General features: G+C 70.6%; 2 protein-coding genes across 2 annotated transcripts; both read left to right on the forward strand.

Annotated features, from left to right (window-relative positions):
• Window positions 1–366: 366 nt before the first annotated feature.
• EMIHUDRAFT_205858 (hypothetical protein) lies at window positions 367–2,818 on the forward strand (the record flags this gene model as incomplete). Its single annotated transcript, XM_005778123.1, has 6 exons — window positions 367–852; window positions 949–1,158; window positions 1,450–1,630; window positions 2,148–2,209; window positions 2,427–2,603; window positions 2,690–2,818. The coding sequence occupies 6 exons, from the start codon at window positions 367–369 to the stop codon at window positions 2,816–2,818; spliced, it is 1,245 nt and encodes a 414-aa protein (XP_005778180.1).
• Window positions 2,819–7,354: 4,536 nt separating this feature from the next.
• On the forward strand, window positions 7,355–8,369 carry EMIHUDRAFT_354054 (hypothetical protein). The gene is made up of 4 exons (XM_005778124.1): window positions 7,355–7,450; window positions 7,593–7,968; window positions 8,038–8,256; window positions 8,342–8,369. Exons 2-3 carry the CDS (start codon window positions 7,872–7,874, stop codon window positions 8,205–8,207), a joined length of 267 nt encoding a protein of 88 aa, XP_005778181.1. The 5' UTR covers window positions 7,355–7,450; window positions 7,593–7,871; the 3' UTR covers window positions 8,208–8,256; window positions 8,342–8,369.
• Window positions 8,370–10,246: the final 1,877 nt, after the last annotated feature.

Below are 10,246 nucleotides of genomic sequence, written 5' to 3' on the forward strand. Positions count from 1 at the left end.
GCGGGCCGGATGATCGGGATCGGGTTACGGGCTAGAGAGCCCTAGCCCCGGGGGTGCGCATTCGCAGGGCAAGGGCCTTAAAGTAAACACGGGTCTCCGAGGGTTGGTTCTGCGCTTTGGGTGTCCCCTAGCGGCGGAACGCCCCCTCTACTCGGAGCTAGTAAACACCAGACACTAGACACGAGCATGACGTACACTCTCACCCGACATCGCCACTCAGGGCTCCTCCGCCCGATCTCTCCACCCCCATCCGTGGTAAAATTCTTTTCGCCTTGGCTGCTTGGCCGCCTCCGGCTGCTGCGGGCGACCGCTCTCCGCCACCTCCCTCGTGCACCGGGACTCCGGGGCCGACCGCTCCGCCAGGGAATGTGGAAGCTGGATCTCCTCACTCGCTTGCCGGACGGCAAGGTCGGGCCCGAATTGTCCGCCCTGTGCCCGGCAGGAGCCCGAGTCCTCATCGGCCGGCGGCTCTCCTGGACGCATCCGCCGTCAGGAGCGGCCAGCGATGAGCCGCCATCAGGAGCGTGGCGCCTGGACGACGACGCGCTGGCGACCGAGCAGATCGTGCTGCGCCTGCCGAGTGCTCGTGCGAGCGGCGGCGTGGTGCCGGTTGCGGCGCTCCTGCCCGGACGAAAGCATTCCTACCTGCAAGTGATCGGTCGTGACATCGTCTCTCCGATGCAGCCCGGCGAGCTGTACCCGCTCGGCGATGGCGACATCGTGTGGCTCGTCGGCGACCCGTCGGGCCACCATCGCCACCCGATTCGGATGCGGCGCGCCCCGCCGGACGATTCACCTCGTTGCTATCCCGCCGCAGCCACGCTGCCGGCCGAGCCGTCAGCGTCGGCGGCGGTGCCCGCCGGGGGTAGCGATCTCTTCGCGCCGGCGATCGCCGCATTTGCGCCCGCGGCGCCGCCCGGGGCCTCTATCTCCCCGGGCGAGTGGCAGGTCTGGCTCGGGGGCAAGTATTGCTCGTACGATGAGGGCGTCAACGCGAAGCTTGAGGAGGCGCTGGTCGCGCGTGGCAAGTCGTCGGTGCGGGTGCGCGTCGGCGGGAGGGCATATCTTGTCCGCCGCGCTGAGGCAGGAGGCGACGCGGAGTTTGAGCAGGTCCCGGTGGGCCAGCCGAGCAGGGCGCGCAGCGTGCGGCGCAACGAGGTCTCCGCGCCGCCGCCCGCGCCGCCGCCCGCGCCGCCGCCCGCGCCGCCGCCCGCGCCGCCGCCGCAAGACGCGCCCGCGCCGCCGGCTGAGCCGAGCGGGTCGGCGGACGGTCGGGCGATCGCCGGCTCCTCTGCGCGGGCCGAAGGGGCTGTCGCAGCAGCGGCAGAGGCAGCGGCGGCAGCAGCGGCAGCAGCGGCAGAGGCGGCAGCGGCAGCGGCTGCCGCGCCAGTGTTTGCGTATGGCCGTGCGCCGTCGACGCGCGGCGGCGCCCTCTCCCGCGGCGTCGAGGGTTTGCTCGAGGCGCGCGGCTCGCTCCACGAGTTCGAGTTTTCGGGCGCGCCAGACCTGACGCCGTCGCGCGAGGACCCGTTCCTGCAGCAGGTCGTGAACGGGGCCAGCCACGCCGCCGCCTGCTTCGGGCCAGGGCGGCCCCTCCACCTGGTTGGCCACTCCGCCGAGGCTTTCACAAGTACTGATGAGTACTCATTCGTTCATCAGGCGGCCCCTCTACCTGGTTGGCCACTCCGCCGGCGCGAGGGCGGCGCTGCACGCCCTCTGCAGGCCCGACATGCGGTCGCAGCTGCCTCGCTCCTTCACGGAACCGTCCCTGAGCGGTATGTTGAAAGTAGACTCGAGTCGCCTCCTTATTCAGTCGTCTGTCGAACAGGGGCTGGTTGCGTTCGCCGTCCCGCCCGCGCACGCGGCGCACAAGCGATCTGACGAGTCGCGGCTTGGCGCGAGATCGCCCGAGGTGACGTCGAGGGACCTCGAGCTCGTAGGCGCCAAAGCTATTTCATTTCATTTCATTTTCTTTTCTTTTATCGTCGAGGGAGCGGGTTCGTAGGCGCCAAAGCTCGGCGAGCTTCCACCCGGCGACCGCGCGCTCCTCTTCGCCGGCGCGCGCGGCGGGGCGGTCGCGGCGACCGAGGCGATCGAGCGCGCCGTCGCTGCAAGTCCTGCCGCCGCCGGCCTCGCCCTCGTCCAAGTCGACGGAGCGGACGGCAGCTTCAAGTTCGCCAAGGGGTCGGAGGCGGCCGGCGTCGGCGCCGTCGGCGCCGCGCTCGACGCGTTCCTCGCGCGAGGGGCGGGGAGGGGGGCGGCGGGGGGCGGCGGGGCGACGAGGGGGGCGGAGGAGGGGGGAGGCCGCTTTCGGCCGGGCAGCCGCGTGGAGCTCAGCGGGCTGGCGACGGAGGCGGTCAACGGCTGGGCACTGGACACGTCCGGGACACGTCCTCGACGCGTCCGAGACATGGCCCATACTGTAGGAGTTCAACGGCCGGCTGGGCACGGTCAAGCGGAGGGGCGGCAAGGGGGGCGGCCGTTGGGCGGTGGTGGTGGACGGGTGGGCTGAGAAGCCGGTGCTGCTGCTCGACGCCAATCTCACGCCGCTGCCCGCTGGAGCGGAGGCGCGAGTGGCGGAGCTGCGCCGGCGCGGCGAGAGGGTGCGCCACACCCCAGCCTCTTTGCGGGCATGGAGACCGTGGCATTCTTGGTTCGTCAACTCACCGTGTCATTGTGATTCCAATAGGTGCACCGCAGCCTCTTTGCGGGCATGGAGAACGTGGAGGGTGAGCTCCTATTCCTCCAGCGCCAGACCGCAGACGAGGTGCTCTCCGCTCTCGATTACAGTCTTCCTACCACCATGCCTTTCGCATAGTCAGTGTTGTTGTTGCTCTCGTCGCGCACTGCTACTGTTGTCCTTCTGCCCACCTGAAGGTGCTCGACGCTCTGCCGAAGCTAGACGCTGCGAGGCGGGCGGGCGGAGGCTGCTGTGGACATGTCCGGGACACGTCCTTGACATGTCCGAGACATGTCCCACAGGCGGGCGGCGAAGGTCGGCTCTGTCGAGCTGCTGCGGTACCAGTTCCTCCAGCAGATCTTCAACGAGCGCCTCGAGACCGCCGAAGCGGAGGCGGAGGCGGCGGAGGCGGCGGAGGCGGCGGAGGCGGCGGCGGAGGCGGCGGAGGCGGCGGAGGCGGCGGAGGCCACCGGCGAGAAAGCGAGAGATTCCACAGGAGCCGCTTCCGTCGCCGCTTCCGCCGCTGCTTCCGCCGCCGCCGCGTTCTCGGCGGCCGAGCGCGCTGCCGAGGGAGAGGCGGCCTCCTCCGCCTCGCAAGGCATCCTGCGCGAGGAGATTGACGAGGTCGAGATGGAGGCGGCGGACGGCACGGCGGAGGACGGCATGGGGGCGGGTTTGGCGGTGGACGGCATGGAGGTGGGCATGGAGGTGGGCATGGAGGTGGGCATGGAGGTGGCCTCGCCCTGCGGTGCTGGCGGCGTCGCCGGCCGCTTCCCGAGCGATCGACAAGCAACGGCACCGGCAGTGGCGCCGGCTGCAGCGAGCGGCGCGGGCGGCGCGGGCGGCGGAGGCGGCACGGGCGACGCGCGGGCGGCGGGTAGCGAGGCGGCGGCCGCGTCGAGTGACGGGCTGGTGCCGGATCGAGACGCTCTGGCTACTCTTCCCCACTGCCTGTCTGCCGACCCACGGCTTTCGATTAGGCCCCGGTCGAGATGCTGCTCATCGACATGCACGAGCAGCCAGACGGCGCGGTCGACCTCTTCGGCGTACTGTACCAGGAAAGTACCGGGAAGTTACCTGGAAGTGACTAGGCGCGGTCGACCTCTTCGGCGTCGACGCGGCGGGCGGGTCGATACTTCTCCGCGCCGGCGATTGCCACGTCCGCTTCGATCACACCATCCCCGCCGCGCAAACCTCTTGTTTTATATCCTAGACGGCTTTCGCAACTTCTTCTACGTCCAGCTGGCGGCGCCGCCTCCGCCACCGCCGACGGTGGGGGGCGCTGCGGGGGCCGCCGCGGCCGTCCTATCCGCCGCTGCGCTAGCCGCCGCTGCGGAGGTGTGGCGGCATTGAAAAGCGGGACACGTCCGGGACACGTCCGAGACCTGTCCGAGACCTGTTCGCAGGTATGGATGCACGGGGCGCTGCGGCGGCGCATCCTCGGCGCCCTCCTCCCGCGCCGGCTGCTGCTGCACACCGCCGGCGCTGTCTGCCGGGCGTGGAGGGAGAGTGCCGCGCCGCTGCTGTGCGATGCGGTGCTGCAGGCGCTGCCGTCTGCGCTTGCCAAGCCGCACGCGTCCGCGCCGCCGCCCGTGCGGCTCCGGCTCGTCTTCCGTACGCCGCTGCTCGCCTACTACGGCGAGACGCTCGCGCGCGGCCGCGACGCGGGAGGCGACCCGAGTAAGTGGCGCCCGCCCGGCCCCTTGCGAGGGAGGGACCGGTCCGTGCCTTGGCTCCGCGTCGAGTACGCCGCGTCCTGCAAGCCGAAGGAGCTGCTGGCCGAGCTGCAGGGCGTCTATGAAACACAATCGATGAATAATATGCATTGAATTCACCGCAGGAGCTGCTGGCCGAGCTGCAGGGCGCGGCCCGCACCCACGCACCCCTCCAGGGGCTGCTCGCCCTCACCTTCCCGCTCGAGGAAAAGAGCGGGTGCCAGGTCGAATCCTTGGGTCGCACTGCGCTAGTGACGGCGGAGACGAGCCTCGCGCCGGCGGGCACGTCGGCGCTCGTCCGCCGCTTCGCCATCGAAAAGAGCCTTGCGGGCGGCAGCTGGGTGGTTGCCCGTGCGGCGCGGGCGCACCTGCCGGACTCGCGCTGCCGGGCGACCTTCCGAGCGCCGCACGAGCAGGTGGCCGGCAAGGCGCCGGATATCCTCGACCCGACGCCGCAGCCCGAGCGGTGGGCGGGCATACCTCCCCTCACCGCGCTCTCCGTGCGCGTGATGTCGGCGCCTCTCACCGAAGTGCAGTGGGAGGGCCTCGGTGAATGAGTAGTCAGCTGCTGGCAAGCAATACACAGGCGCTCGGCTTCACCGACGTCCAGTGGGAGGGCCGCGCCGAGGCGACCTCCGCGACGGCCGACAGCGTGCGCATGATCGCCTGCGAGCTGCGGCGGGGCGACGCCGTCACCGCCACCGTCCTCGCTCTCGACCCGGCGAGATGAGCAGAGATGACGAGAGAGGAGGCGAGAGTACCCGGCGGCGGCGGCGGAGGTGGAGACCTCCCGAGATGGCCCGAGATGACCCGAGATGACCCGAGATGAGCCGAGATCTAGGCGGCGGCGGCCCGCGGCCGAGGCGGCGCGACGAGCCTCCCAGCCGTGGGCGGGTCGGTGCCGCCTCTCACCCTGCGCGCCTTTGCGGACGAGAAGAGCCTGCTGCTTGCCTTCGAGCGGCTGGTGGCCGAGGAGGCGGGCCCAGACGTGCTCCTCACGTACGACGCGCGCGGGGTCGTGCCTCGCTCTCCGGGCGGCGAGGAAGAGGGGGCAGGGCAGGCCCTCGAGTTGGTGGAGTCCGGTGGTAGGTCGGCCTGCTCGCCGAGCGGTCCCGCGAGCTGCGCTGCGGCGGGCGGGGCGGCAAGGCGAAGGGGAAGGCGCCCTCGCTGCGCCTCGGCCGGGAGGGCAAGGGCGAGCTCAAGGTCGGCACGGTCATCACATACGGCAAGCAGTGGGTCAAGACTGGCGGCCGGCAGCAGACGGCGGGGAGCCGCGAGACGGACTGGGCGGGGGAGCGGGAGATCGGCACCGCTCAGACGAGGTCGTAGGTAAGTACCAGGAGAGTACCAGGAAGTTACCTGGAGATCGGCACCGCTCAGCTGAGGTGGTCGGCCCCGAGGCCTGTAGGCGGAGAACCTCGAGACGCACGAGGTGGCCGGCGTGTCGGGCCGCGTGACGCTCGACCTGCTGCGCGCGCTCGTCTGCCACCAGGCGCACAAGCTGACGACCTACTCGTTCGCGCAGGCCGTCTCGGCGGTCCTCGGCGAGACGACCGAAGAGGTGCCCCCGCCCTCCGCTGCTGGTATGAGTCTCCTCCGCCGTCCTCCAACCCTCCTTCGTCCCAGGTGCTTCCCCCCGTCCTCGCGGCGTGTGGAACTGTGCGCGCCGCTCGTCACCTCGCCGCCCAGGCGCGACTCGGGCACTCTCGGGCACTCTCGGGCACTCTTGGGCACTCTCGGGCACTCTCGGGCTCTCTCGGGCACTCTTGGGCACTCTCGGGCACTCTCGGGTGGGCTCTCCGCCGGCCAAGACAGCTCCGAGACACGCGCCGCGGTGTGCATGCCGCGTCTGCATGCGCGTGCTCTGACGGGCTCGCGGCACGCCCCCAGGCGCGGCTGGTGCACCGGCTGGGTCGCGCGCTCAAGACGCTCGAGGAGACGGTGGAGATGGCGAGGATCACCGGGCTTCCGCTGCGCACCATCGCCAACCAGGCGCAGGGAGGGCTGACACCCGAGAAGCGGCTGCTGGGCTTCCTGCTGAGTCAGTCTCCACTGGCTCCTCAGGCGCAGATGGTTCGGACCGAGAACCTGCTGCTGCGCGCCGCCCGCTCGCAGGGGTGTGTGCCGCACCATCGCCCTCCGGCTCCCAGATGAACCGAGATGAACCGAGATATGAACCGAGATGACGCGAGATGACGCGAGATGACGCGAGATGACGCGAGATGACGCGAGATGACGCGCGAGGTTGCCCCGAGATCAGGTACGTGCTGCCCCTCGGCCGCCCGCTCCCGGCCAACCTGCGCTGGGCGAGCGCCAACATGGTGCGCGACGCGTGCGCGTACCAGCACTGGCCTTGGCCGTGGGCCGACCTCGACGCCGAGCAGCGACTCAACGTGCAGTGCGGCGTCGCCGGCCACTGCTCGCGCACCGCGCTGCAGCGCGACGGCACCGCCGGCCTGCACGCGGACCCGGTGGGCGTCGAGATGAGCCGAGATACAGCCGAGATGTAGCCGAGATGCAGCCGAGATGCAGCCGAGATATCACTGCCGGCCTGCACGCGGACCACCCAGCGGGCGGCCAGACGGCCGAGGCGCGGCAGAGAGGTCCCGCCGAGTTGCGCACGCCCTCCCCCCCTCGTACCCCCCCTCCCCTAACCACCCCCTCCCCTACCCCCCCCCCCCTCCTACCCCCCCCTCCCCTACCCCCCCCCCCCCTCCCCCCGGCCAGGTTGCGGTCCTCGACTTCGCGTCGCTCTACCCGTCCGTCTTCCTCGCCAACAACATGTGCTACTCCACCCTCCTCCCGCCGCACGCGCACGGCGCGGCCGGCCTCGACTCGCACAAGACGCCCGACACGGTCGGCCCAAACACACGCGTGCCGCTCGCCGTCGGCGACCGCGACACGAGGGACTGGAGGGGCGACGCGATCGCCTTCGTGGCGGCGGAGCACCACGCCGGGCTGCTGCCTCTGCTGCTTCAGGCGCTGCTCGTCGAGATCCAGCCGAGATGCAGCCGAGATGCAGCCGAGATGCAGCCGAGATGCAGCCGAGATATGGACGAGAGGTGGCCGAGAGGTGGCCGAGAGGTGGCCGAGAGGTGGCCGAGAGGTGGCCGAGAGGTGGCCGAGAGGTGGCCGAGAGGTGGCCGAGAGGTGGCCGAGAGGTGGCCGAGAGGTGGCCGAGAGGTGGCCGAGAGGTGGCCGAGAGATGGCCGAGAGGTGGCCGAGAGGTGGCCGAGAGGTGGCCGAGAGGTGGCCGAGAGGTGGCCGAGAGGTGGCCGAGAGGTGGCACGACGTGCTCGACGCGCGCGAGCGGCTACAGTACACGCCCCAGCGCGTGATCCGCGCGTCTTCAGACGTCGCGGCGTGAGCAGGCGCGCCAGCTCAGCCTTAAGCTGCTATCCAACGCCTCGTACGGCTTCACTGGCGCGGACACGTCGCACCTCTGCTGCAAGCCGCTCGCCGAGGCGTGCCTCCGCATGGGAAACGCGTATACGCGGGCGGCGTCGCGCTTGGTCGAGGAGGCGGCGGCCGGCGGCCGCATCCCGGGCGCGGCCGTCCTCTACGCCAACACCGGTCCACGTGCCAAAGAAGGGCTCGTGCAGCTCCGCTGAAGCATCACTCACGGTCGAGTGTCGTCCCTAGACTCCGTCTTTGTGGCGCTCCCCGGCCGCACCGCCGCGGCGGCCGTGCAAGAGGCGCGCTCCATCGCCGAGTTCGTCTCCGGCCAGCTGCCACCCGCCCTCACGCTCGAGTACGAGAGAGTGCTACGCCCTCTAGCTGTGAACAGCGTCTCTTCACTCCTCCAGCTGTGAGCAGGTACGAGAGAGTGCTCTGCCCCCTCCTGCTCGACGCGCACAACCGGCGCGCCTGCCGACGTGCCACCCCGGCCCCGGCCCCCGACCACGTGTCCGCCCTCGCTTCCCCCCTCTACCTCCCCCCCGCGCAGGTACGCCGGTGCCGAGTACGTCAGCGGCCTGGAGCCGCGGCCGGCGCTGCACCAGAAGGGGCTCATCGAGCGGCGGCAGTGCGCCTACGTGGCCGACGCGGTGCGCGGCGCGCTCGAGCGGCTGCTGGTGGACGGTGACCGCGCCGCGGCGCTGTCGTACTGCGAGGCGGCCTGCAGCAGGCTGCTGATGGGCGAGGTGTCGGAGCAGCTGCAGCCGCTGGTCGGATAGCCCGCAGTCGTGCCCTTGTGTGACACGTCCGCGACGTGTCCCGAGGTGTCGTCGCACTTGCTGGTCGAGGGAGGCTTTGTGAAGCGCGCGGACCAGACCGACTTGTGCCGCATGGCGGGCCTGGCCGTGCCCGAGAAGAAGGGGTCAGCCAAGAAGCTCAGCGCGGCCGAGCAAAAGAACCAGGCGGCGGAGGACGAGACGCTGCGCAAGGAGAACGCCATCAGCCTCGCGATCGAGCTGCTGCAGCGGAGCGCGACGGCGGACGGGCGGGCGACACGCTCGTTCCGGCTCGGCGAGTTTGTGCCCTTCTGCGCGGTGCGGCGGCAGGGCGGCGGCGGCGGCAAGCAGTTTGAGAACGTCGCGTCTCCCGAGGAGGTTGCGCGAGATCACCCGAGATGGTCGGAGGTGTGACGAGATGGCCCGAGATGACCCGAGACACCCGAGACTAGGTTGTGCAGCGCGGCACGCCCGTCGACCTGCGGCTGCTGTGCGAGCGGCGGCTGCTGCCGGCGCTCATCGGGCAGGCGATCACCCGAGACCACCCGAGATCACTCGAGATCACCCGAGACCACCGGCGATGAGCGGCGACTACCCGAGATGACGCGAGATGACCCAACACCGGCGATCCTCGGGCAGGTGCGCGAGAGCAGCGGCAAGGCGACCAAGGAGGCGGACCTGGCCGACAAGCCGGCGCTGCTCGGCCGGATCCTCTCGCACAAGGAGCGTCAGGACATGCGGTTTGGCAAACACACGCGCGCCTCCTCGCCGGGCGTCCTCACCACGCCGGATGGCTGGCGGCTCTACGGGCTGGCCGCGCCGCCGCCCGAGCCCGCAAGCCAGAAGAGGGGCGGGCAGAGTTTGCTCGGCTTCACGCGCAGCGCGGCCGCTGGAGACGGAGGCGGCGGCGGCGGCGGCGGCAGCGGCGGCGGCGGCGGCGGCGGCGGTGCGATGGGCGGCGGTGCGGTGGCCGGCGTGGGCGAGGAGAGCCTCGAGGCGGCGGAGGCGGAGGTGGCCCGGCTGACGGCGGAGCGCGAGAAGATCGGCGCGGCGGCCGGCGCCACGGCGGGCGAGCCGCCGCTGCTGCACAACCACGCAGCTGCTTTGGCCAACGCGATGCGGCGGCTCGACGCCGCCCGACGCAAGAGCGGGCGCGCGTGAGGGGAGGGGGGGGACGTCTCTCTCGCGGATCTCGCAGAGAGGCACGTACAAGTGGTACACGGTCGAGACGGTACAGGTTGGGCAGGGTCCTGCCTAGGGCGGCCGGCGGCCGGTGACACTACGTATCTTCTATCTACGTTTCCTGTGGCAGAGGGCGAGAAAGTCGTGGACTAGTAGAGGGAAGACAGCCATGATATTTCGTTTTTGCCCCTCTTGAGACTTGAGTGAGCGGGGTTGAGGCTTGAGCGGGATGCGGTGCGTGGGCCGTGGCGTGGCTCTCCCCGGGAGACGAGATGAGTAATTACACCTTCATGATGAAGAACAGCTAGAGGCGTGTGGCTGGGCAAGAGAGCGCAGCCGTAAGAGCGGGACGGACTGCGCAGGCACACTCCCCCCCCCCCCCACCTCCCCAACTCATGTCTCAGCGCGCAGAAGGTCGCCACCTCATACATGCACCAGAGCCGCGAGCAGTAATTCTCGTCCCAGAGGATGAGAAAGTTTTTGGAGCGCGCGATGTA

This window comes from Emiliania huxleyi (genome assembly GCF_000372725.1).
Source record: "Emiliania huxleyi CCMP1516 unplaced genomic scaffold EMIHUscaffold_25, whole genome shotgun sequence".
Lineage (NCBI taxonomy): Eukaryota > Haptophyta > Isochrysidales > Noelaerhabdaceae > Emiliania > Emiliania huxleyi.

Coding starts and splice junctions, on each gene's coding strand:
- EMIHUDRAFT_354054 (XM_005778124.1), top strand. CDS start 7,872: ATGGGAAACGCGTATACGCGGGCGGCGTCGCGCTTGGTCGAGGAGGCG. Junction 7,969..8,037: donor CGTCCTCTACGCCAACACCG/GTCCACGTGCCA, acceptor TGTCGTCCCTAG/ACTCCGTCTTTGTGGCGCTC.